This window comes from Armigeres subalbatus, chromosome 1, assembly GCF_024139115.2.
Source record: "Armigeres subalbatus isolate Guangzhou_Male chromosome 1, GZ_Asu_2, whole genome shotgun sequence".
NCBI lineage: Eukaryota > Metazoa > Arthropoda > Insecta > Diptera > Culicidae > Armigeres > Armigeres subalbatus.
Genome location: NC_085139.1, coordinates 247,596,698 through 247,623,585, shown reverse-complemented (window position 1 = coordinate 247,623,585; position 26,888 = coordinate 247,596,698). Strand labels below are relative to the sequence as shown.

Below are 26,888 nucleotides of genomic sequence, written 5' to 3'. Positions count from 1 at the left end.
GCTTTTGGAGGAACCTTTATAAGTTTCTGGAAAAGGGTTCTTAGCTCTGGGCTTGGCAGTCACAGAACTGGAATGTTGAGTTTGTAATGTCAAACCATCGTATTTATTTGTATCCATTCTATGTGCTTTCCTTTATAATGAATAATTGGTAGTGGCTTATTTCCTACCCGTCGCTTCCACATCCAGGTACTATCGTATATGCGCCAATAACCAGCATGAGTTAACCGCCAGAAATGTGTATGGCAGAAGACATCTAACGCACATTTTCTCGAAAGTAGGAGCTTTTTGCGAAAAAATATTTGGTACCAGTTATGCAGAAAGGTGTCCGCTATAACGTCTATCAAATATTTTTTTCGATTAAGGTGCTGAATTTTGAAGATTCGAGCCTTAGATGCCTTTCGCCATACTGATTTCAAAAAGTTAACTTCTAGTGTGCCGCTGTAAGCACGCCCAAAGCAGGCGATTCATTTACAGATGAACATTATGGTGAAAAGGGGCCCTCCTCAGCCTAGCGGTGAGACACGTGGCTGCAAAGCAAACCATGCTGAGGGTGGCTGGGTTCGATTCCCGGAGCCAGTCTAGACGATTTCAATTGTTAGTCTCATGATATACGCATGCAAAATGGTACCTTGGTCCTTGGCTTAGAAACCTCGTGCTTCATATCTGTGGAAGTGCTAAATGAACTCTAAGCTGTGAGGCGGCAATGTCCCAGTGGAGGATGCAATGCCAATAAGAAGAAGAAGAAGAAAGAAGAAGATGATGATGAAAAGAATGCTACTTATCAATCTGTCAAGAGGGATGTTTTAGAAAGACTTTAGATCTTCGTGTATTGATGGTAACGCAACGCAGCTCAGGGGGATCTCCATTCCGGTTCCGTGATGCTTCCGGTCACACTGGTTAGAAGCGTATGACGTTTAACGAAATGTGACATGATCGAATTTTCTGGCGGTCCGGGCAATAGGCGAAACTGGACGCCAAGGTCGCTTCAGATAGTATCGAGTACATCAGCGCATTTACATCGGAAATCCACAAAATACGAGTGACGTCAGTTTCACAAGTGGCTGTATTGTTTGACGCTGTTGCAAAAAAATGCACTTTGCTGTTATTTTTGTGCCATAGAAATCTGAGCTATAGGAAATGAATGTTTCTAGTTATTTTCCCGTCGCTGGCTTTAGAATTTATACAACTATATAAAATAGTCCAAACGCTTAGGTGGTACTGTGTTTTGCTCCTAACCTATCGTTAAAACGTGTAAAATAAAAAAATGTTTCTTCATAATCAATTCTGGAAAAAAAAAATAAATAATGCATGTATCAAATGTGCTAAGAACAACTCAATATCTAAAACAGTACAGTGAATACAAAACTCAAAATATGTACTGCAAAGCAACAGATTACACAACCTGCCACACCGCATACTCAACTCTCCTACAGTAAAACCAAACTCTACCCAAATCAAAATTAATTTTCAATTAACCATCTGTATCACCTCCCATCGAGGCACCCAACACCTGACCCAAACCGGAGGCCCCAATGATTCGCACTAATCGCCCCTTCATTACCATAATTTTTTTTTCAACATTGAGCTAAAAGCCACGACGAGTGATCACCATCATCTCTCGGTGATCATCAGCATGATCATCGCGATCGCGATCGCGATTAACATCACCGCATCGCCGATGTCGACGATACCACCGAGTTGGGGCGGATGGCGCGGGGAAAGTGAAAACCGTCCGAAAAATACGAACTTCGCTCAAATTCCCATTTTCAAGTGCAACCCTCTGAAATTATGACAACCGGCTGCAATTGAAATGGAAAGTGTTGAAAGTTTACACACGGCGTTCGTCTAGCCCTGCACGGATAATGGGAACCAGTTGGGAGGAAAATGGTCAAAAGTTTCATCGTCCAGGTATTTTACGCTTAGTGTCACTATTTCAACGGATGACGGTTTTGATCGATTTTTCGCACACTGGTCTCATTGTGCTGTGGCGCCAACAGTAGTGAGCAACAAATGATCGGGCTTTTTAAATTAAACCAACAGCGCGAGCGAAGTACATCTAACGAAATCAGAGTTATGATGACCTGAATTGGTTCGAATGCGATCTTTGTAAATGCCTTCTATCTGGATCAGATGGATGAGATTGTAATCATTCAGGTGGAGAAAAGCTGTGAATAACTCACCTAGTAGTGCTGATGAGACATTCCAAATAAAACTGATGTGAAGCAGAAGGGAGTTTTCTTCGGATGAAAGGTTTTTCCCTAATTCCGCTTGAAATTGGGTGATGAAAAACGTAAGTTGTCGTAAGATGAGTTTGTAAAATCCCATTTAATTCCACCAGTCATGTACGAGACACTGAAGACGACCTTACTGTTGAAGCCGAAATACGTATCTGTCAAGGTACAATTAAGTGGTGGAATTAAATGGGATTGTACAAACTCGTCTTACGACAAGTGAAGACATTCCACTAAAAAGATCAAAATAATTTTTCTTAACGGAAATAAGTTGCTCCCCGAATTCAAAATCCTTCTGTGTACCCAAACATACCGTGGAGATGCAACGATTCCAATCAGAATCACTTATCGTCGAGATAATCATCTTCGTCGACGACGCGACGTCGCGTCGCACCGTCGTCCATTGGAGGAATCGCAGCAAACACCAGATGGTGTTGAAAATGGGATGGCGGTGGCGCATCTTCACACTTCGGATGAGCGCGCGCTCGCAACTAAGATGCTGGCTAATTGGTGGCAATTAGTGCCACTGGCAATACCAGTCCAACGCAACGCACCCAGCAATCCGGCATGAGATATGGAGGCTCGTAAATGTGACAAATTGCATTCGGATTGATTTACGGGCAACGACGACGACGACGACAGTTCGGTCCACTTGACAGTTTGAGGTGATGAAGCGAAATTTACGACCATTTTTAATGGTAAATTAGATAAGGATTTTCACGACATGATTTTGTAATTCTCCACGGCTGTTATAAGTTTAGAAAGTTTACATCCATTTGGAGCTTGTGCGAACCTGACTAACCGGCTGATAGATTGGGAAACTTTCTCTCGAGTGCTGAGAAGCATTTCGAAGTGATTCACTGAATTTTTTTTTTCGAATGCTGAAAATACTTCTAACAGCTTTCCAAAATGCTTCCCCAGCTTCTGAAAAAGAAACCGATGCCTGCCTTGGGAAGAAGATTTGCCCGCCTAAGGAAGCAGCTTTCTGAGCTTTCGGAAAAAGCTTTTACCGATACTAACCGGTCTGGAAGAAGCTTTTCCAGCTTCTGGAAGAAGCTTTTCCAGCTTCTGGAAGAAGCTTTTCCAGCTTCTGGAAGAAGCTTTTCCAGCTTCTGGAAGAAGCTTTTCCAGCTTTTGGAGGAGAAGCTTTTCCAGCTTCTGGAGGAGAAGCTTTTCCAGCTTCTGGAGGAGAAGCTTTTCCAACTTCTGGAGGAGAAGCTTTTACAGCTTCTTGAGGAGAAGCTTTTCCAACTTCTGGAGGTGAAGCTTTTCCAGCTTCTGGAGGAAGCTTTCCCAGCTTCTGGAGGAAACTTTCCCAGCTTCTGGAGGAAACTTTCCCAGCTTCTGGAGGAAGCTTTTCCAGCTTCTGGAGGAAGCTTTCCCAGCTTCCAAAAGAAGCTTTCCCAGCTTCCGGAAGAAGCTTTCCCAGCTTCCGGAAGAAGCTTTCCCAGCTTCTGGAGGAAGCTTTCCCAGGTTCTGGAGGAAACTTTCCCAGCTTCGGGAGGAAGCTTTCCCAGCTTTTGGAGGAAACTTTCCCAGCTTCTGGAGGAAGCTTTCCCAGCTTCTGGAGGAAGCTTTCCCAGCTTCTGGAGATAGTTTTCCCAGTTTCTAGAGAAAGCTTTCCCAGCTTCTATAGAAAGCTTTCCCAGCTTCAAAAGGAAGCTTTCTCAGCCTATGGAGGAAGCTTTACCGTCTTAGCGTCTGAAGAAGAAGCTTTCTCAGCTTCTGGAGAAAGTTTTCCCGGATTTTTCAGCTTCTGGAAGAAGCTTTCCCAGCTTCTGGAGGAAGCTTTCCCAGCTTCTGGAAGAAGCTTTCCCAGCTTCTGGAAGAAGCTTCCAGCTCTGGAGGCAGCTTCTGGAGGAAGCTGCTCTGGAGGAAGCTTTCCAGCTTCTGGAGGCCCAGCTCTGGAGGAAGCAGCTTCTGGAGCAGCTGGAGCTCCCAGCTTCTGGAGGCAGCTCTGGAGGAAGCCAGCTTCTGGAGGAGCCAGCTTCTGGAGGCAGCTCTGGAGGCCCAGCTTCTGGAGGAAGCTCCAGCTTCTGGAGGAAGCACCGCAGCTCTGGAGGCTGCCAGCTTCTGGAGGAAGCTTTCTCAGCTTCTGGAGGAAGATTTCAGCTTCTGGAGGAAGCAGCTTCTGGAGGAAGCCCAGCTGGAGGCAGCTTCTGGAGGCTTGCTTCTGGAGGAAGCTCAGGCTTGGAGGAAGCTTTCCAGCTTCTGGAGGAAGCTTGCCAGCTTCTGGAGGAAGCTTGCCAGCTTCTGGAGGAAGCTTGCCAGCTTCTGGAGGAAGCTTGCCAGCTTCTGGAGGAAGCTTGCCAGCTTCTGGAGGAAGCTTGCCAGCTTCTGGAGGAAGCTTTCTCAGCTGGAGGAAGCTCCCAGCTTCTGGAGGCTTCCAGCTTCTGGAGGAAGCTTCCCAGCTTCTGGAGGAAGCTTTCTCAGCTTCTGAGGAAGCAGCTTCTGGAGGCTCTAGCTTCTGGAGGCAGCTCTGGAGGAAGCTTCCAGCTTCTGGAGGAAGCTCAGCTTCTGGAGGAAGCCCAGCTGGAGGCAGCTTCTGGAGGCCCAGCTTCTGGAGGAAGCAGCTTCTGGAGGAAGCTTTCCCAGCTTCTGGAGGAAGCTTTCCAGCTGGAGGAAGCAGCTGGAGGCCCCAGCTTCTGGAGGAAGCTCAGCTTCTGGAGGAAGCACCAGCTGGAAGCTTCCCAGCTTCTGGAGGAAGCTTCCAGCTTCTGGAGGAAGCTCTAGCTTCTGGAGGAAGTTTCCAGCTTCTGGAGGAAGCTTTCCCAGCTTCTGGAGGCACCAGCTTCTGGAGGAAGCTTTCCCAGCTTCTGGAGGCTTTCCAGCTTCTGGGGGAAGCATTCCCAGCCTATGGAGGAAGCTTTCCCTGCTTTCTCAGCTTCTAGAGGAAGCTTTCCCAGCTTCTGGAGGAAGCTTTCCCAGCTTCTGGAGGAAGCTTTCCCAGCTTCTGGAGGAAGCTTTCTCAGCTTCTGGAGGAAGCTTTTCAAGCTTCTGGAGGAAGCTTTTCTAGCTTCTGGAGGAAGCTTTCCCAGCTACTGAAGGAATCTTTCCCAACTTTTGGAGGAAGCTACCCCAGCTTCTGGAGGAAGCTTTCCCAGCTTTTGGAGGAGGCTTTCCCAGCTTCTGGAGGAAGCTTTTCCAGTTTTTGGAGGAAGCTTTTCCAGCTTCTGGAGGAAGCCAGCTTCTGGAGGCTTCCCAGCTTCTGGAGGAAGCATTCCCAGCTTCTGGAAGAAGCTGCAGCTTCTGGAGGAAGCCCAGCTTCTGGAAGAAGCTTTCCAAGCTTCTGGAGGAAGCTTTCGGCTTCTAGAAGAAGCTTCCCAGCTTCTAGAGGAAGCTTCCCAGCTTCTGGGAAGCTTTCTCAGCTTCTAGAGGAATCTTTCCCAGCTTCTAGAGGAATCTTTCCCAGCTTCTAGAGGAAGCTTTCCCAGAGAGGAAGCTTTCCCATTGACTGGAGCAAACTTTCCCAGCTTCTGGAGGAAGCTTTCCCAGCTTTTGGAGGAAGCTTTCCCAGATTTTGGAGGAGGCATTCCCAGCTTCTGGAGGACGCTTTCCCAGATTCTGGAAGAAGGTTTTGCAGCTTCTGCAAGAAGCTTTCTCAGCTTCTGCAAGAAGCTTTCTCCAGCTTCTGCAAGAAGCTTTCTCAGCTTCTAGTGGAAGATGGAGAAGCTTTTTCAGCTTCTAGTGGAAGATTTTCAGCTTCTAGTGGAAGCTTTTTCAGCTTCTAGTGGAAGCTTTCTCAGCTTCTAGACAGAAGCTTTCTCAGCTTCTAGATGAAGCTTTTCCAGCTTTGGAAGAAGCTTCACCAGCTTCTGGAAGAAGCTTCCCAGCTTCTGGAGGAAGGTTTCAGCTTCTGGAGGAAGCTTTCCCAGCTTCTGGAAGCACAGCTTCTGGAGGAAGCTTCCCAGCTTCTGGATGGCTTTCCCAGCTTCTGGAGGAAGCTTCTGGAGGCACCAGCTGGAGCCCCAGCTTCTGGAGGCAGCTCTGAAGGCTTCCAGCTTCTCTGGAGGAAGCTTTCCAGCTTCTGGAGGCAGCTTCTGGAGGAAGCAGCTTCTGGAGGCTTTCCCAGCTTCTGGAGGAAGCAGCTTCTGGAGGCTCCAGCTTCTGGAGGCTTTCCCAGTTTCTGGAGGAAACTTTCTCAGCTTCTGAAGGAAGCTCTAGCTTCTGGAAGAAGCACAGCTTCTGGAAGAAACTTTACCAGCTTCTGGAGGAAACTTTCACAGTTTTCCAAGCTTCTGGAAGAAGCTTTCAGATTTGGAAGAAGCTTTTAGATTTTGGAGGAAGCATTCCCAGCTTCTGGAGGCTTCCGCAACTTCTAGAGGAAGCTTTCACAGCTTCAGGAAGAAGCTTTACAAGCTTCTGGTAGAAGTTTTTCAGCCTTCAAGGTTCTGGAAGAAGCTTTCCGAGGCTTCTGAAGGAGCTTTCCTAACTTCTGGAGTAAGCTTTCCCAGCTTTTGGGGGAAGCTTTCCCAACTTTTGGGGAAGCTTTCCCAACTTTTGGAGGAAGCTTTCCCAACTATTGGAGGAAGCTTTCCCAATTTTTGGAAGAAGCTTTCTCAGCTTCTGGAAGAAGCTTTCCCAGTTTCTGGAAGAAGCTTTCCCAGCTTCTGGAAAAAGATTTCCCAGTATCTAGAAAAAGCTTTCACAGATTTTGGAAGAAATATTGCCGCCGGAAAATTGATTTATCAGCAGTTTTAGGGAGATCAAACCTCAATTTTTGAAAATGGCTGGCAAGAGTACGGTTGACTTTGGAATCAATTCCCTGTGTACTGTAATAATAGCTTACAACAAACGCTTTCTTTGCTTCTGAAGCCTATAAGCAAAAATAAATGGCGAGTAGAGGCTTAAAGTCGTAAAAAAAAGAAGAACTTGTAAATTCAATCAGGCATAAATATAGGGTAGAGTATTCGGCACAATCATATTTCTTCAGTGTCTTCTCCACCAAAATGCAAATTCACCTACCAAAAGCCTCTTCACTCTTCACTTTCACGCGATTCGCACAACTTCCGCCATCCAATTAAAAATTCACGATATCGTACTGCTGCACCGTTCGTTCGTCCGATTCGAACCATCATTTGACCTTTCCGATGCGGGGCCAAAGAAAAAACCCCGAAAAGTCAACCGATAAATTTGGTCGCGAAGAGCCAGTCAGTAGTATGGCTGACCTTTCTTGCCGTCTGAAGGGGAGGCGCACGGCGGCGGCGTACAGCAGCTCATTATCATAGAAATTGTTCCCAGCCAGCCGGAATCCGATTCAACAACCGTGGGAAACCGGTGGAAGCAACCGATCGAAATGGGAAGTGGTGCACATGCGAAGCTGAGCCTATCCCGCGATATTTATCGTTGCAAGAGAATTACGAGAATGTTGAATACGACTGAATTTGCAATTCAGTGATGTCGTCAATGTATGTAGGTCTCAACAAAACAAATTTTCTGAATTTCTTAGATTTGTGACGCATTAAATTTAATCAAACGAAGATAAGTTCTTTGGTGATCAATTCGGATTTTGTTTATCGTACAGATACAAAAATACATTCCATACTGAACCTTGTTTTGAAGACAGATGCCTTGATGTGCTTCAGGGATCACTTACCTGTAATGGGAAAAAGAGGAAAAATAAATTAGTAATACTGATAAAAATATAAGAGATCAGGAAGACCTTCAGAAGTTCTATAGAGAATAATTCACTTAACGGTGGTTGTAGGCAGTTTCGCGCAATTTAAACATTTATGCCATTTTTTAACAATTTTAGCATTTTACCTGAACATGAAAGCAAACTTACCGGGTTGGCAGAAGCCCAACTATTGATTTTCATAGAATTTATTGCTTTTTCTTAACAATTTGCCCTGATTCTATGATAATAATTAACACAATGTAGCAGCAAGAACATTAGAATCGTACCTCGCGACCACATACTACTGACCTACTGGTAGAATAACTTAATTAAACCAGGATTCAACAGAATCGCAGCCCGGTGGGATCTATAGCCGACATCGACACGCAGCACAGCAAAGGTATGGCTTCTGACGACGATGACCTTGACTACTCATTTGTGCCACACTACACTGTTACTGTTCTCCAGCGAGAAGTGTAGAAAGTCACTCCTTTCCGTGACCTGTCCGAATCAAGTTGCTTATTTACGTGAGTTGCACACAGAGCTCTCTTCCTCTGAATGCGATCGTACGGCGGACGGTCGGAATTATGTAAATGTTCAATTAGCTTAATGAAGCGGAGGAGTGGAGGATGCACAGCAGCAGCGTAGGGTGGCAGAGCAGCCAGTCACAGTCACTCACTTTGGATTGTGGATGTCACCGCAGTTGAGAAATAAAATTGCACCAAAACGAATGCAAAATGGTCAACTTACGCAAATTCTCTCGTCACCTACTTCTGACGCGGCGGACCGGAGTTACGGTTCGGTGCAAAAAGGTGTCATTTGCGTTTTGTTTTTGTTTTGTCCCAAAAACACCATATCTTAATACGCCGTCAAGTGGTGGATGGTCATTTTTGGGTGGTCGAGGACGACCGTGCTTTGATGGTAATTAACTATACGTAATTTGAGAATTGGTGTTGTTGTTGCTGGAACTGTCGATTTGTCGTGTCGACAAGGCATACGACACGGACGATTTGCATCACGAATTTTAGGCAAATTTATTACGACAAACTGTGGCACCTGATGGTGGTCCAGATGCAACATAGTAGATGGATGGACAAAGCGCTTTGTTTTGTAAATACGATTTAAATGGCTTGGCTAGCTTGTAGGTTATTATGAACAATTCACTCGTGACCTTTACAATATTAAATTTCATGCTGTGTTTGCAATTTCCACAGCAGAGTTTGGAAATCAGATAATTATGTTTATATTTGACTTTGAAACAATAAAAGGAACGACCAAAATTATTAGGAATTCGAAATAGCAATTTTTACGCAACAACAGAATACTAAAAATTATAAACCAAAGCTTGACAAATAAGAAAATTAGAACAGACCGAAAAGCAATTTACCAAGGATCATGACATAACATGTTTGTTCCCACATAGCTTATGAAGTGGGAACCTATAAGTGAAAGGATAATCGTTGCCAGATTTAGAACACGGGTCCGAAACCTTACTATAATCCAATGTTATGCGCCAACCGATGCTGCCGATCTGCAAGACAAAGAGAACTTCTACAGTCAACTCAATGCCGTCGTAGATAGAATTCCGAAGGGTGATATCAAGATCTGTTTGGGCGACTTCAATGCGAAGATCGGATCCGACAACTCGAACCATGAGCGCATTATGGGACGCCATGGTCTCGGAGAAATGAGCGAAAACGGAGAGCTGTTCGCAGAATTTTGTGGTAATAACGACATGGTGATCGGGGATCGCTCTTCCCTCATCGACCGGTTCACAAGGTCACGTGGGTCTCCGTGACGGCTTTACAGAAAATCAAATCGACCACATCTGCATCAGCCGAAAATGGAAACGGAGCCTTCTTGATGTACGGAATAAACGTAGTGCCGATATCGCGTCTGATCATCACCTCCTCATCGGCGAAATACGCCTGCGCATTGCGCGGATTCGTCGGCAGGAGGAAAGAGTTGGACGACGATTCAACACACGCCGACTGGAAGATGCCACGGTGAAACGGTCCTTCGTTGAAGAACTGGAGACGTGTGCTGCAGATATTCCGGAAGGTGGCAGCGTGGAAGACCAATGGACCGCCATCAAGAATGCCTTCATCGCCACCAGCGAGAACAATCTGGGTGAACTACGCACCCAGAGAAAACAATGGATCACCGATGAGACCTGGAGGAAGATAGAGGGGCGAAGAGAAGCCAAAGCCGCGATAGAGCGATCGAAAACCAGAGGAGCCAAAGTCTTAGCCCGTCAACGATACACGGCTCTTGAGAAGGAAGTAAAACGCTCATGTCGACAGGAAAAGCGAGCGTGGGCAGGCTCTCTGGTTGACGAAGGAGAAAGAGCCGCAGCAACCGAGGACATTCGCCTCCTCTACGATATCTCACGACGCTTAAGCGGGGCGAAGATGAATGCAACGATGCCTGTGAAAGACGCGAATGATCAGTTATTGACCGACCCAACTGACCAGCTGAAACGCTGGTTCGAGCACTTCGAACAACTTTTTCAAGTGCCAACCAGGCCATCACCACCTCGGCATGATCTGCCTAGGATCCGACGTATAACACGTGTCAATACCGAAGCTCCATCACTGCTAGAGATTCAAACAGCCATCCAAAGCATGAAATCGAATAAAGCCCCAGGGGTCGACCGCATATTAGCCGAGATGCTCAAAGCTGACCCCATGACATCCGCTCAACTACTGCATCGTTTATTTCGTAATATCTGGGACACCGCAACTTTCCCGGTCGACTGGATGCAAGGTATCTTAGTGAAGGTGCCCAAAACGGGTGACCTGACTGTATGCGATAACTGGCGAGGCATTATGTTGCTGTGTACCGTTCTCAAAGTTCTATGCAAAATTATCCTAGCCCGGATTCAGGAGAAGATCGATGCGACTCTCCGGCGGCAGCAGGCCGGATTCCGTGCCGGAAGATCCTGCATGGACCATATTGTCACGCTCCGTATCATTTTGGAGCAGGTCGACGAATTCCCTTTACTTGGTATTTATTGACTACGAAAAAGATTTCGACCGTCTCAATCACGAGAATATGTGGGACACCATGAGACGCAAGGGGGTTTCTGAGAAAATCATCGGCCTCATCGAGGCACAGTACGAGGCCTTTTCGTGTAGAGTGCTGCACAATGGGGTCCTGTCCGACCCTATCCGGGTCGTAGCTGGTGTGAGGCAAGGATGTATTCTATCACCGTTACTGTTCCTCATCGTAATCGATGAGATTCTGGTAGATGCGATTGACCGTGAACCAAACCGCGGGCTGTTGTTATGGCAGCTTCTATAACCATGGAGCACCTAAACGACTTCGAATTGGCGGATGACGTTGCACTACTCGCGCAACGGCGCTCTGATATGCAGAGTAAGCTCAACGACCTTGCCGATCGCTCCTCCTCGGCAGGTTTAGTCATCAACGTCAACAAAACCAAATCGTTGGATGTAAACACGGTGACTCCTTCCAGTTTCACAGTAGCCGGGCAACCAGTGGAGAATGTTGAAAGCTTCCAATATCTTGGTAGCCAAATGGCGTCAGACGGCGGTACCAAGATCGACATAGGCGCACGGATCAAGAAAGCAAGGGCTGCCTTTGCGAGTTTAAGAAATATCTGGAAAAACAGGCAGATAAGTGAACGCACCAAAATACGAATTTTCAACTCTAATGTGAAATCTGTGCTGTTATACGCTAGCGAAACATGGTGTGTATCAGTGGAGAACACTCAACGGCTGCAGGTGTTCATTAACAGATGCCTGCGGTATATAATTCGGGCCTGGTGGCCTCACAACTGGATCTCAAACAACGAGCTCCACCGTCGTTGTCACCAGAGGCCGATAGCAACAGAAATTCAGGATCGGAAGTGGGGCTGGGTCGGCCACACTCTACGTGAGGCGGAAACGAAATCTGTAAGCAAGCATTAGACTGGTCCCCAGCGGGACATCGCAGCAGAGGCAGACCCAGAGGCTCATGGCGGCGAAGCCTCAATAAAGAAATAAAAGAAGTCGACCGAAATCTAACCTGGCAACAGGTTAAAGCGATAGCTGGACATCGCTCAGAATGGAGATCTTTCAAGTCGGCCCTTTGCACCACCGGAGGTGTACAGGACCCATAAGTAAAGTAAAAATGACATAACGTGCACAATCGATAATCGGGCGAATCGAAACATCGCGAAACAAAAACAAACTGACACAACTGGAGCACAATCGCAAATCGTTCTACTGAAATAATGTGCCGGAATGATTATATAGGCTGATGGTGCGTGCTGCGTCGGTTGGTTACGCATAGAAGAAAATTTCGGTTAAATAACGAACAGCAAAACAGCACAAAATGCATCAACGAAGTTAAGTGCTGCTATATGGGTCAGATTTTAGGCACGTTCCCGCAAGCATTTCCGAATCGGTCAATTATCGAGCGTGTTGCAACGGTTTCTTTTGGCTACGCTAATTATGAGTGGCCCACATATAGTTTGATGGTGGTTGCACTCCTTCTTCTACCACTTGGCAATGCTCATTAAAGGTAACTTTTTACATGTTTCGTCCTTCACCAACAAATCACTTTCAAACACCTACCAACAGCGGCCACTTTGAAGCGTCATCATTTATTCGAGTAACCCCCACGCACTCCGTCTCCATCCATCTTATTTCAACAAGCCACCCTCCGCATGCAGACTGCAGAGCCTCATATCTGAATCACTGGAATCAAATTCTACCATATGTTGGTCCAATAAAAGTGGTTAAATTGCTGTCGCCATTCCATTCCATTTAGCGTTGGTTACTTGAATTGCGAAAGTTTTGCGCATTTACAGAAACAGAGTGGTAATAACGCTGTAAAACTGTACAATTTTGCACAACCACAACCAGTGCCATTCCAGTCCGATGATGATGGCTCATCGACGACGTTCGATGTCGCTCTTTTTTATGCGACCACTTTAGGCGAAACCAACCGGCGGTCTTCAGAGAGCAATGGGACGCTCCAAAAAAGGCGTCCCGCGTATCGGCGGCGATGGATGTGGGTGCATTGCTTATCGCCTCATTTCGTGCGGACCTGGCTATCAAGAGCCTCAGTCGCTTATCATTTACTGTAACGATGATAAACATACAGAATAACGACTGTCGGACGCGTCAGACGAGTTAACTAAACCTGATGCAATTATTATCGTCTGTAGGCAATAATATGAAAGTCAAGGTGATCCATAGAGACAAGCCGCAACGCAAGCAACTATAACAAATAATAGTTTTGGAAAATTTGAAAATCTATTTGAAAAATTTGGCAATGTTATGTAAGTTATGTTAAAAGCTTCGCTTAAAACGGTTTTACTCAGTCATTTTGGCAACTAAATGCGCGGCTACTAAATAAGACCACGCTGAAGGTGGCTGGGTTCTATTCCCGATCCGGCATAGGAAATGTTCGGGCATAAAAGCATCATCGTTTTAGGCTCATGATATACGAATGCAAAAATGGTACCTTGGCTTGGAAACCTCGAAGTTAACAAATGTGGAAGTGCTTAGTAAATACTCGCTAGCTGCGAGACGGCGATGTCCTAGTAGGGGATGTAATGCCAACAACAAGAAGAAGAAGAAATCAAGTTCAAATTCGATCCAACGCCAACCTAAATCTGAACCAAATTGAATTTGAATCTGAACTAAATCAAATAAAATCCGATCTAAATATCTTCCAATTGGAAAAAAAAGCCAATAAAATCCAGTGTAAATGAGCCAAATATTTTTTGAATCAAATTAAAATATAATCAAATTAAAAAAAAAAACCAGACTAATCCACCTAGCGGTGATGGTGCCTTTCTCGTTTCTTTGGAGTGAGTAGTTTCTACGCACTTTTGGTATGCAAAAAAGTATTTTGGCCATAGCTTCTGAGCCCATAGTCCGATCCGCCCAATTTTCAATAGGAAACAATGGGACAGGATTCTGCGTCGAATGCAACTTGTTGCGAGCAAATCAGTTAGGGATAAGTACCTTAAAAATGAGTGAGATTTATTTTTCTACAGACATACACACACATACATCACCTCAATTCTAGGAGGTGGGAGCTCGGGACTTGTTCCCGGGCGCCAATGTAAAACCACCACTTGGCGTTTCCCTCGGGAGATGACCGGGCCCTGGCACCAGTTCACTGGTTCCCAGCCAGCCCAAGAGGAATCTGCCTAGGGGACGTGGCGGAGGTTTGACAGTTGAGGCTCTGTTGAATCTCTACAAAAACCACAGGTCTATAAGCAGCTCTGTACAAGCGACCCGTGCCGCTTCTAAAGCACTTCAGCCCCATCAACGGGAGTGCCAACCGGCACATTAAGATCGATACCAGTAAGGTTTTAATTATGGTATACTGGTCATGGCTTACGATAACGGACAAAATCTGGATAGTGGATTGGAAACGACGATTTTTGGCTGACGGTCGTGCTGTTCTACTCCCTGAGCAAGGAAGGGTGACACCGGCTTGAAATGACGAGTGGGCCAACAGCACGGCCGCCTTCGTCCCGGTAAAAAACTAGCAGTCATCCGAATACGTTCAATACTCGTCCACCAATTTTCTTGGTGAGTACTAGGCTCGCTTGAGATTTTCCCGATTGCGCGATCGGCTCTGAACTTCTTCTTATTGGCATTACATCCCCACACTGGGACAGAGCCGCCTCACAGCTTAGTGTTCATTAAGCACTTCCACAGTTATTAACTGCGAGGTTTCTAAGCCAGGTTACCATTTTTGCATTCGTATATCATGAGGCTAGCACGATGATACTTGTATGTCCAGGAAGTCGAGACAATTTCCAATCCGAAAATTGCCTAGACCGGCACCGGGAATCAAACCCAGCCACTCTCAGCATGGTTTTGCTTTGTAGCCGCGCGTCTTACCGCATGACTAAGGAGGGCCCGCGGCTCTGAACACGGCCATATAAGTGCGTCCGTGTCAACCCTCGCATGGACCTCACTGCTTGCAAAGACAATCCATGGATCATAAGCGACTACGTACGATGGGTGGAGACAACGGTTTGGAGGAAGGACCCTATAGAATGAGTAATCCAATAAATCATACAGAAGCAGACGCAGGAGCGGCAAACCCGTTCGCCAGTAGTGGGCTGGTGAGATCATATGTAGCAGTAGTGCTACATCAACAACAACAGCAGCAGAAGCAGGGGCAACAGCAGCAGCAGGGGCAGCGGCTAGGACAGAGCGAGTTAAACAAGCCTCCCCAAAAGCCGAAAATAGTGACAGCAAAGAGATTGGTGGAGGAGCTCCACAATTTCGTGGATGGGAGGAACAATGTCCATAAGGAGATTAAGGACATGGTTCACAAGATCCGAAAGGCGCTAGTATCGGCAGTAAATGAATTCGATACCGCAGTGTTGAGGGCCGATGCAGCGGAGCGCGCATTGGCGCTGACTAAGGCTGCTGCTGCCTTAGCTCCGCCGGAACAGGAACATATTGGCACAGCTGATCCGTTATATCCTAAGAAGCAGGGAAAGAGATGTTAGCTGGGTTGGAGAGTACATCAGTCTCCATGACTCCCAAAAGGGCCAGAACTTCGCCGGGAGACGGGAGGCCAGGCGGTCTCAAGAAGCAAACGCGGGAGGACGCTGCCGCCGTCGGAGGGACAGACGTTACTTTACAGGGATCAGGATGGAGCACCGTAGATGGCCAGAAGGAGAAAAGAAAAATACAGCTGAAGCGAAAAGTGGCGAGAAAGTTTGAGCAGAACAAGAAAGAAAAGCCTCCGCCTCGTCAGAAGCCATCGAAGGGGGAAGCCGTACTCGTCAAGGCTAACGATGCAAGGACGTATGCTCGCCGTATGATGCCTCGCAAAATCGTTGGGCGCAGAGGCGGAAGTTGAATCCCTGACCCCAGAGATGGTGATTATGTGCAGAGATCTAGACGAGATCACGTCGGAAGAAGAGCTCAAGGATGCTCTAAAGTCACAGTGTAACCTGGGCGAGGTGCAAATGGCAATCCGAATAAGGAAAGCGTTCGGGGGAACACAAACAGCGATAATTCGTCTGCCAGTAACCGCTGCTAACAAGGCTCTAGAGGTAGGCAAATTGACTGTTGGATGGTCAAAATGCCCATTGAAAGCCGCCCCGCCAGTGAATAAACAAGCTGAGAGATGCTTCAAATGTTTGGGCTTCGGACATCGAGCAGGGGCTTGTAAGGGTCCGGACAGATCCAATATGTGTTGGAAATGCGGGGGAACAGGTCATTTTGCGAAAGACTGCACGCAAAAACCCAAGTGTATGCTTTGCACACCGGAAGAAGGGAATGATCATCAGACGGGTGGCTACAAATGCCTTGCCTACAAGAGGGCGATCGCAGGCCAGCAGTAGTGGAGATAATTCAGATAAATCTGAATCACTGCGTAACCGCACAGCATCTGTTATGGCAGTTAACAACAGAAGTGATGTGTGACATAGCGATAATTGCAGAGCCGTATCTAGTTCACCCCGATAACGGAAACTGGGTGGCTGATAGAACGGGAATGGCTGATGATTGATGACCGGCTGAACTTCAACAGCCATATCGCCTACGCCTGTGAAAAGTCGGCGAAGGCAATGAACGCGATAACGAGGATCATGCCAAACGTTGGCGGACCAAGAAGCAGCACGAGGCGTCTGCTAGCTAGTGTCTCGTCATCGATACTGCGGTATGGAGTTCCTGCTTAGGGGAAAGCACTGCAAACCAAACGGAATCGTGAAAAACTAAAAAGTTTGTTCCGGCTGATGGCCATACGGGTTGCAAGCGTGTATAGAACAATATCGTCGGAGGCAGCATGCGTTATTGCCGGGATGTTTCCCCCCGCATCGCACTGGAGGAAGATATCGAGAGTTATCAGCGGAGAGACACCAGAAACATAAGGAAGGTGGTGAGAATCCGTTCGATGGCGAGATGGCAACAGGAGTGGGACAGTACGGAGAAAGGAAGGTGGACCCACCTTCTTATTCCGAACCTGGCAACGTGGATAAATAGAAGGCATGGCGAGGTAAACTTCCACCTGACGCAGTTCCTGTCGGGCCATGGATGCTTCAGGAAGTATCTGCATAGCAGGGCTGGTAGCGATCAATGCTGTTCAAAATAGTGACTTTAGTGACCAACGATGGCGAAAAAAGGGGCCAAATAGTGACTTTCAGCAGCAGGATTTTTTTTTTATTCAGACTAAGGCCGAAGTGACCTGTGCGGTATATAAGAGTCTTCTCCATTCGGCTCGGTCCATGGCTACACGTCGCCAATCACGCAGTCTACGGAGGGTCCGCAAGTCATCTTCCACCTGATCGATCCACCTTGCCCGCTACGCACCTCGCCTTCTTGTGCCCGTCGGATAGTTATCGAGAACCATTTTCACCGGGTTACTGTCCGACATTCTGGCTACGTGCCCGGCCCACCGCAGTCGTCCGATTTTCGCGGTGTGAACGATGGATGGTTCTCCCAACAGCTGATGCAACTCGTGGTTCATTCGCCTCCTCCACGTAACGTCCGCCATCTGCACCCCACCATAGATGGTACGCAGCACTTTCCTTTCGAAAACTCCAAGTGCGCGTTGGTCCTCCACGAGCATCGTCCAGGTCTCGTGTCCGTAGAGAACTACCGGTCTTATAAGCGTTTTGTAGATAGTCAGTTTGGTACGGCGGCGAACTCTATTCGATCGGAGCGTCTTACGGAGTCCAAAGTACGTACGATTTCCACTATGCGCCTCCAAATTTCTCTGCTGTTATCGTTATCGGCGGTCACCAGTGAGCCCAAGTACACCAATTCTTCAACCACTTCGATTTCGTCACCACCGATAGACACTCGTGGTGGGTGGCTTACATTGTCCTCTCTTGAGCCTCTTCCTATCATGTACTTCGTCTTTGACGTGTTGATGACTAGTCCAATCCGTTTAGCTTCCCTTTTCAGTCTGATGTAGGCTTCCTCCATCCTCTCAAAGTTACGTGCCATGATATCAATGTGGTCGGCGAAACCAAATAACTGGACGGACTTCGTGAAAACCGTACCACTCGTGTCAATTCCTGCCCTTCGTATTACTCCCTCCAAAGCGATGTTGAATAGCAGGCACGAAAGACCATCACCTTGCCGTAACCCTCTACGCGTTTCGAATGGACTCGAGAATGCCCCTGAAACTCGAACTACGCACATCACCCGATCCATCGTCGCCTTGATCAACCGCAGTGGCGTAGCCAGGAAATTGGTGTGGGGGGGGGGGGGGTTTCTGAACAATTTTTTTTTTCAAAAAAAAATTTGTTCTAAAAATTTTGTCTCTGGGGGGGTGGGGGGTTATGCCCAAAATCAACCGTATCAGTTTATCCGGAAATCCGTTTTCGTGCATTAGCTGCCATAGCTGGTCCCGATCGATTGTATCATATGCGGCTTTGAAGTCGATAAATAGATGATGTGTGGGCACGTTGTATTCGCGGCATTTCTGCAATACCTGACGTATGGCGAACACCTGGTCTGTGGTAGAGCGTTCATCCATAAATCCCGCCTAGTACTGCCCCACGGACTCTCTTGCAATTGGTGTTAGTCAGCGGCATAAAACATCTAATTCAAGCGCAATCTAAATCCAATCCAAGTCCAAACAAATACAATCCAAATTAAAAACAAGTCCAATGCTAATCAAATCAAAAGCAAATCTATATCCAATGCAACTCCACTCTACAAACAACCCGAATGCAATACAAACAATTCAAAACAAACAATAATCTAATGGAAATCCAACCCAAAACAAACCAGTACGGGGACGGATACACTTCTAAATCAACAGAGCCGCCATTACCGTGCGCGAAAAGCTGGATATTGGATCTAGAGCTCAATCAGAAATCCAACATAATCTAATCAACATAAAATCAGAATCCAATTGACATCCAACAAATTCAATTCCAAATCCAATCAAAATCCAATACAAAGCTAAATCAAATCCAATCTAAGCCAAATACAATTAAAATTCAAAATAACTTAACATTGGATTTACTTTAGATTTTAATTAAAATTCAAAATAAATCCAATTCTAATCCAAATTCAATACAAATCCAATGCAAATATGATCCAAGTTCAAACCAAATCCAATTTAAACTCCATCCGAATCTAATCCAGAATCAATACTAAAAAAATCCAAATACTTATTATTCAAATCCAATCCGATCCATTTTCAATCTTAATCCAATCCTAAGCGAATCAAAAAACAATCTAAACTCAAGCCAAACAAAATTTATTTCAAATCCAACTCAAATTCAATTCAAATCAAATCCAAAACTAATTCAAATAAAATCCAAATCCAATTCAAATCCTTTTTTTTTTCAAATCAAAATCCAAATCCAATAGAATATCAATATAAATACAAACCAAATCAAATTTAAATCCAATTCAAATTCAATCCAAATTCAATCAAAATGCAACCCAAATCCAATCGAAATCCAATTAAAATTCAATCAAATTCCATTCCAATGCAACCCAAATCCAACCAAATTTCATTTTAAACCTCATCGGAATGTAACCCAATTCCAATTCCAATTAAAACCTAATTGGAGAGCAATCCAAATTCAATTAAATCCAATCCAAATCAAATCGGAATGTAATTGAAATCCATTCAAAATACAATTCAAATTCAACCTCAGCACAATAAAATTCAAGCTCAATCCAATCCAAATCCACTTCAAGTTTAAACCAAGTCCATTTCAATCCAACCCAAATTTATTCCATATCTTATCCAAATCCTGTCTTTATTTTTTTTTCGGAAATTACAAACAAAAATTACAATCCAAATTCAATCCAATCATTTTTTTTTAAATCTTATCCAAATGCAACTGATATACGTCCAAATCCGTTCGAATTAATTTTATTTCATATTTAACGCTAATCCAATCAAGATCCGATTCAATTCAAATGTAAATCCAATCTAAATTTTATTCCCAACCAATCCAAGAGCTCAAGAGAACCAATCCTAGCACCTTAGGAGAAGCCTTCAAATCTTTGCTGTAGAAACCCTTTCAAGTTTTTTAAAATAATTATTTCGAGTTTCTCTAATTTCATCAAAGAAATATATTTTCCGAATTAAATCTATCCCATACTGTGTATATGCAAGTTAAGTCTTCAAACATTTTAATTGCAATCTCATCAAAGAGATGAGTTTTACTTTGCCCGACTTTTCAGTGGTTTATTATGATTTATTTTCAAGGGTAAAACTGTTTTTGTAATTAATTTAACCATTCAGTGTTTTTAATCCGATATTATCTGAAAAAAAAACTACCAAACTTGTCAGGATAAACATTCCAAATTTCTCCGAAAAAAAAACGTTCCGAGCTGCTCCGGAGAGACCTTCCAATCTGTTCTGCAGCAACGTTCCAAAGCTCTTTTCCAAAAGCCTGGTGCTCTGGAAGAGCTTGCAAAGCCTTTCTGGAGAAGAAACCAATAAGCTAAGCCTTTAAAACTTGACTGAAGATGATCTCCAAGTTTCTTCCAAAGTTTTTCCGAAGTAATGTTTCAGGGACTTATCCTTAAGGTGCTTATACTATCAAGCCACAAATCCTGGAAACCCCCTTTTTTTTGAAGAGCACGAGATAAGTGAACCAGAAAACGCATACGAATGGAACAATTATAGATCATTCCCTTACCGATACTAAACATTCGACTTAAATTTCAGCACTGTCCAAAAATTATTTCGACATAATTGAGCTTTTTTTGTTTATGTTGTCAAATTGACGGCTGGGACCAATGGCTAATTGAGCTTTTGAAAATGTTAGAAAAACAAGTAGGGTATCTGTTCCTATATCAATAACAATAAGCCAATGCGCATATGAAATGCATTTATTTCTCACCCAATAATCAAGTAACATGAGAATAATTATGCTCGGCTCACGTCATTTTTAATTGATAACAATTTGGTAACTTCAAAAATGAAATTGTTATCACATTATAGAAGAATTTAGCTAAAAAACATCATCACTGCCATGCACCTATTTCAATAACATTCAAAAACAGTTAATCCTATGCCTGTACCTATATCAATAATACTGTTTCCAACATAAAATACGCACACTATTACTTGTGTGTATACGTAACGATATGATTGCAGTGATGCCGAATTCTTCAATGTTTTATATTTGAGTAGAAATATAATTACAAAATTGCAGTTTTGTTGCAGTTTTTCAACTTATCAGTTTAATTTTATGTTTGTCATAGCTTATCTTTTCGATATACCTTATTTTACAAACATAAGAGTTGAATTTCACAATGAAAGTTTATTCAAGCATTTTTGAAATGCCCTGCAGATGCTGCAGGCCATGTAAATAGTTTATAATACGGACAAGAATAATTTAGACGTTGTTCGAAATAAACCTATGTCAAACTATAGGAAATCGCGTTAGTTTTTCAAATATGATTATATTTAAAGTGAAAATGTGATGTGCTCTATGTGTTGTGAGGTGTATTTTGAAAGGATACATTTGTTTTAGCTTGAAATTGAGTGGAAAACAACGGCCTGAAATGAGATGAATCTGCTAGTAGCAATCGAGCAGTGCATCAAATCATCAGTTCAGAGGTAGGAAAATAAGAATAAATGTGTTTTATAATTTTGTTTTAAATAATTTGAGTCTTGTGAACTAAAACATTACTCAAATGGAATTTTAAATAATATTCCAAACATTGGAGAAGGTGGTCTATTCATTATTGTGTACATACGATGTGAGAAATTGTAATCAAATTGATTTTTTTATTTGGTTTATCGACGGTTGAGATTAATATACGGGCTGTTATTAATATGGGAACAGATACCCTAGTAAATTTGAATTCCACCACGGGATTGATTGTATAATCACCCTAACCAATTTACTCGCAACAAATTACATTCTACAGAGAATCCTGTCCCACTGTTGTTTCCTATCGGAAATTGATCATATCGGGCTATAGGCTCCGAATCTATGACCAAAATACATTGTTTTGCGCAGAACCCGAGCAAAAAAATAACTCACACTTAACCTCAACCGCGATTTTTTTCGCGAAAAGTTGTACAGGAAAAATAACTTTTTTGGCACATCCGATTAGCTTGGAGAAAGTTGCGTTCGACAGAAAGTTTTTTTTTTAAGTATAAACGAATGTTAAAAATAAGCGCTATCCACCTATTAGTGTTATTTTAGACTTTCTTGTGCTTCTGAGCCCTATTGCACGAACGAGAAAGGCATCATCACCGCTAGGTGGATTATCTGTTTTTATTTTTTTGCAAATGTTGGGGTTGGATTTCTTTTGTCAAAATGTTGCCAACCGTTGTGAATCTGAACCTTGAAGTCGCATCGCACCATTATTTCGACATCGCTTCAAGTAACCTCCAAGTGGATGCTCCAGACAAACCTTTGAACCTAGCGAATAAAAACGAACCATAAAAGCAACTTTTACATCGATCTGACAACGCCCTTTCCATGGTTTTGTGGTTTCACATAATGCGGAAGACTTTCCTATCACCAAAAAAACATCGGATGGAAACTCGAAGCAGCCATACGCGCGTCGTTCACAGAGGAAAAACTTTCCCTGTTCACCGAAAAAAGAATCGCCATTATAATAATAATAAATTTAACAAAGTCTATGCCGCAGTCGGTGGTTGATTCGGTTTCAATGTGCTCTCTCCGTTTCCCCCGTCGTCGTCGGTTGTCGGTACATCACTCATTACATACCCACACACATCATATTCATAGGTCAAAAACCGTACTGACTAGCTGACGATGGCGGCTTTCATTTGCACATCACTCTCGTGGTGCATTAATTCGGCGAGTACTCGAGTTAACCCTCCCGTTGTCTAGCGTTTTAGCGACGACACGAATTTCGTGATAATTTTTTTAGAGCGGAGTGATGTTTTTACGTAAAATTATTGAACAATAAAAATTTACAAATTATAACAAATTGTACGTTTATTGTTAACACATGTTGTTCAGCACAGCCAGTAGAGGGTTAACATAACGAGTATCTTCTTTTCTCGCACTACTGATTACCATCTTTGTCGAAAGCAAATTTGCGTGCGCGTTGGTTGCATAAAACGCCTCATCATGCTTAGGTGAGGCTTTTCAAAAACTCGCCTCAATTAAACAGCCGATGCGATGATTGATCATCCACTCAGGGTCCGGTACGGTAACTTGTCGGCCGTGGTACGTCACCGGGTTACGATTGCAAAAAATTCGCTTTCCATTTCATTGCATCGAACGGGACGTCACAGTTCTCAAGACGGTCAACTTTCCGAACAAAAGTATGCATAGTCACCATCGTGGAACTCGTCCAACCGCTCGCTCTTGCTGCCGAAGGTAATAAATTTCAATCATTTTGCAGTGCCGTCAGTAGCCTACCTAATGAACGCCGTCCGTCATCATGCCCGGAATCGAACGATTAGGTTTCAAATTTATTCGTCACGCAATCCCAACGGCAGCAAGCACCACCAATGAAATCGATCACCGAGCCCGGTAGAAGACACAGAAAAAGCCACACCACAACTAGCCGCGTTTTGATTCAAGGTCTTCCGGCTGCAACGGAACGATGCGGTTGATCCAGATTAGTTTCACGGCGACATTCGGTCGGTTCGATCGGTAACGAATTAAAATTCTTCGCACGAGCTTGAACGTGAACGAAAGCAAATTGAAGTACGTACACACAAAAAAGCATGTCAGAGGCAGTGGGATTCGAACCTGGGACGCCCACGCACCATGAGTCGCCGGCATGACAATCATCGCCGCCAAGCCAAAAGGAATTTTATGAATTTATAACCCAACCTCGATTCGCTTCAACGGTGAAGAATTGTGGCAAGAAGTTTGTACCTCGGGGCAATTATTTCTATGTAAATAAAGTTGTTAATAGTGGATTTGAAATCGATATAAATCAACGATAACAAAACGATCGATTTCACATGGAAATTCCTGTTTTGAATGGATTGCTGAGCGGTTCGGATTGAATAATAGCAGCGGTCTCTTCTGTGGTTTCGTTGGGGAGGTGCCAGTTTGACGTGTTCATTTTTTCGTTCGATAATAAACATATGAAGGAATTTCAATAGCAGCCCACATTTTCTGGTTCTCGAAAGCTGTGCAATACTACGGAATAATTTCATACCTCTCGATGAGATGCTTCAATATTTTGGAAATGAATTTCATATTTTTGGTTGAAACCGTAACTTATTTTTTTTATATATTTCTTCTGAAACAAGGTAATTAAACTTCTTTTCAGAAGCTTACCCATGGAGGCACTAATAAGCTTCACAAGCTTTCATAAAAAAGCTTCACAATGGGTAAGAAGCTTCCAAGCTTCTCGGACGAAGCTTCCAAGCTTCTCGGAAGAAGCTTCCAAGCTTCTCGGAAGAAGCTTCCAAGCTTCTCGGAAGAAGCTTCCAAGCTTCTCGGTAGAAGCTTCCAAGCTTCTCGGTAGAAGCTTCCAAGCTTCTCGGTAGAAGCTTCCAAGCTTCTCGGTAGAAGCTTCCAAGCTTCTCGGAAGAAGCTTCCAAGCTTCTCGGAAGAAGTTTCCACGCTTCTCGGAAGAAGCTTCCAAGCTTCTCGGAAGAAGCTTCCAAGCTTCTCGGAAGAAGCTTCCAAGCTTCTCGGAAGAAGCTTCCAAGCTTCTCGGAAGAAGCTTTCAAGCTTCTCGGAAGAAGCTTTCAAGCTTCTCGGAAGAAGCTTCCAAGCTTCTCGGAAGAAGCTTCCAAGCTTCTCGGAAGAAGCTTCCAAGCTTCTCGGAAGAAGCTTCCAAGCTTCTCGGAAGAAGCTTCCAAGCTTCTCGGAAGAAGCTTCCAAGCTTCTCGGAAGAAGCTTAGAAACTTCTCGGAAGAAGCTCGCCAGCTTCTCGGAAGAAGCTTCCAAGCTTCTCGGAAGAAGCTTCCAAGCTTCTCGGAAGAAGCTTCCAAGCTTCTCGGAAGAAGCTTCCAAGCTTCTCGGAAGAAGCTTCCAAGCTTCTCGGAAGAAGCTTCCAAGCTTCTCGGAAGAAGCTTCCAAGCTTCTCGGAAGAAGTTTCCAAGCTTCTCGGAAGAAGTTTCCAAGCTTCTCGGAAGAAGTTTCCAAGCTTCTCGGAAGAAGCTTCGAAGCTTCCAAGCTTCTCGGAAGAAGCTTCCATGCTTCTCTGAAGAAGCTTCCATGCTTCTCTGAAGAAGCTTCCAAGCTTCTCGGAAGAAGCTTCCAAGCTTCTCGGAATCGGAAAAAGCTTCCAAGCTTCTCGGAAGAAGCTTCAAGCTTCTCAGGCAAACTTCTCGGCAGAAGCTTCCAAGCTTCTCGGCAGAAGCTTCCAAGCTTCTCGGCAGAAGCTTCCAAGCTTCTCGGCAGAAGCTTCCAAGCTTCTCGGCAGAAGCTTCCAAGCTTCTCGGCAGAAGCTTCCAAGCTTCTCGGAAGAAGCTTGAAAGCTTCTCGGAAGAAGCTTGAAAGCTTCTCGGAAGAAGCTTGAAAGCTTCTCGGAAGAAGCTTGAAAGCTTCTCGGAAGAAGCTTGAAAGCTTCTCGGAAGAAGCTTGAAAGCTTCTCGGAAGAAGCTTGAAAGCTTCTCGGAAGAAGCTTGAAAGCTTCTCGGAAGAAGCTTATAAGCTTCTCTGAAGAAGCTTCCAAGCTTCTCGGAAGAAGCTTCCAAGCTTCTCGGAAGAAGCTTCCAAGCTTCTCGGAAGAAGCTTCCAAGCTTCTCGGAAGAAGCTTCCAAGCTTCTCGGAAGAAGCTTCCAAGCTTCTCGGAAGAAGCTTCCAAGCTTCTCGGAAGAAGCTTCCAAGCTTCTCGGAAGAAGCTTCCAAGCTTCTCGGAAGAAGCTTCTCGAGTAGAGGAAAATAGCTCAATAATATCAAATGTTGATAAGATAGCAAGATGAGATATGGACATGATTGATATAAGAGATAAAAGATCAGGCGACAATATCAATATTTTGCACTAAAATATCATGAGGATATCAAGATATGTTATTTGTAATAAGTGATCGATATCAAGTGCCATTGGTTTGTTCTTATCCATAGCATATCTTCATATTTAAATGATATTTCGGTGCAAAATTTTGATATTGTGGCCTGTTCTTTTATCTCTTATATCAATCAAGTCCATATCATGTTTTGTTATTCTGTTCATAGCTTCTGCCCGGGTTCCAAGCTTCTGGGAAGAAGCTTCTCGGAAGAAGCTTCCAAGCTTCTCGGAACAAGCTTCCAAGCTTCTCGGAAGAAGCTTCCAAGCTTCTCGGAAGAAGCTTCCAAGCTTCTCGGAAGAAGCTTCCAAGCTTCTCGGAAGAAGCTTCCAAGCTTCTCGGAAGAAGCTTCCAAGCTTCTCGGAAGAAGCTTCCAAGCTTCTCGGAAGAAGCTTCCAAGCTTCTCGGAAGAAGCTTCCAAGCTTCTCGGAAGAAGCTTCCAAGCTTCTCAAAAGAAGCTTCCAAGCTTCTCGAAGAACGATTCCAAGCTTCTCGGAGGACGCTTCCAAGCTTCTCGGAAGAAGCTTCCAAGCTTCTCGGAAGAAGCTTCCAAGCTTCTCGGAAGAAGCTTCCAAGCTTCTCGGAAGAAGCTTCCAAGCTTCTCGGAAGAAGCTTCCAAGCTTCTCGGAAGAAGCTTCAAAGCTTCTCGGAAGAAGCTTCCAAGCTTCTCGGAAGAAGCTTCCAAGCTTCTCGGAAGAAGCTTCCAAGCTTCTCGGAAGAAGCTTCCAAGCTTCTCGGAAGAAGCTTCCAAGCTTCTCGGAAGAAGCTTCCAAGCTTCTCGGAAGAAGCTTCCAAGCTTCTCGGAAGAAGCTTCCAAGCTTCTCGGAAGAAGCTTCCAAGCTTCTCGGAAGAAGCTTCCAAGCTTCTCGGAAGAAGCTTCTCAGTAGAGAAAATAGCTCATTAATATCAAATCTTGATAAGATAGTAGGATGAAATATGGACATGATTGATATAAGAGATAAAAGATCAGGCGACAATATCAATATTTTGAACTAAAATATCATGAGGATATCAAGATATGTTATTTGTAATAAGTGATCGATATCAAGTGCCATTGGTTTGTTCTTATCCATAGCATATCTTCATATTTAAATGATATTTCGGTGCAAAATTTTGATATTGTGGCCTGTTCTTTTATCTCTTATATCAATCAAGTC

General features: G+C 44.4%; 1 protein-coding gene and 1 pseudogene across 2 annotated transcripts in view; one reads left to right on the top strand and one right to left on the bottom strand.

Annotated features, from left to right (window-relative positions):
- Window positions 1-8,064, bottom strand: part of LOC134206411 (serine-rich adhesin for platelets) — a 250,008-nt gene extending 241,944 nt beyond the window's left edge. Inside the window, exon 1 of one of the 2 annotated variants that reach the window (XM_062682125.1) lies at window positions 8,017-8,064. In XM_062682125.1, coding sequence (XP_062538109.1) covers window positions 8,017-8,049 — 33 coding nt within the window. In that variant the 5' untranslated portion in view covers window positions 8,050-8,064. The remainder of the gene's footprint in view (window positions 1-8,016) is intronic. The other variant, XM_062682126.1, reaches the window with a different exon arrangement.
- A 7,648-nt stretch (window positions 8,065-15,712) lies between these two features.
- LOC134207182 (uncharacterized) overlaps window positions 15,713-26,888 on the top strand; it is a 64,213-nt pseudogene continuing 53,037 nt past the window's right edge.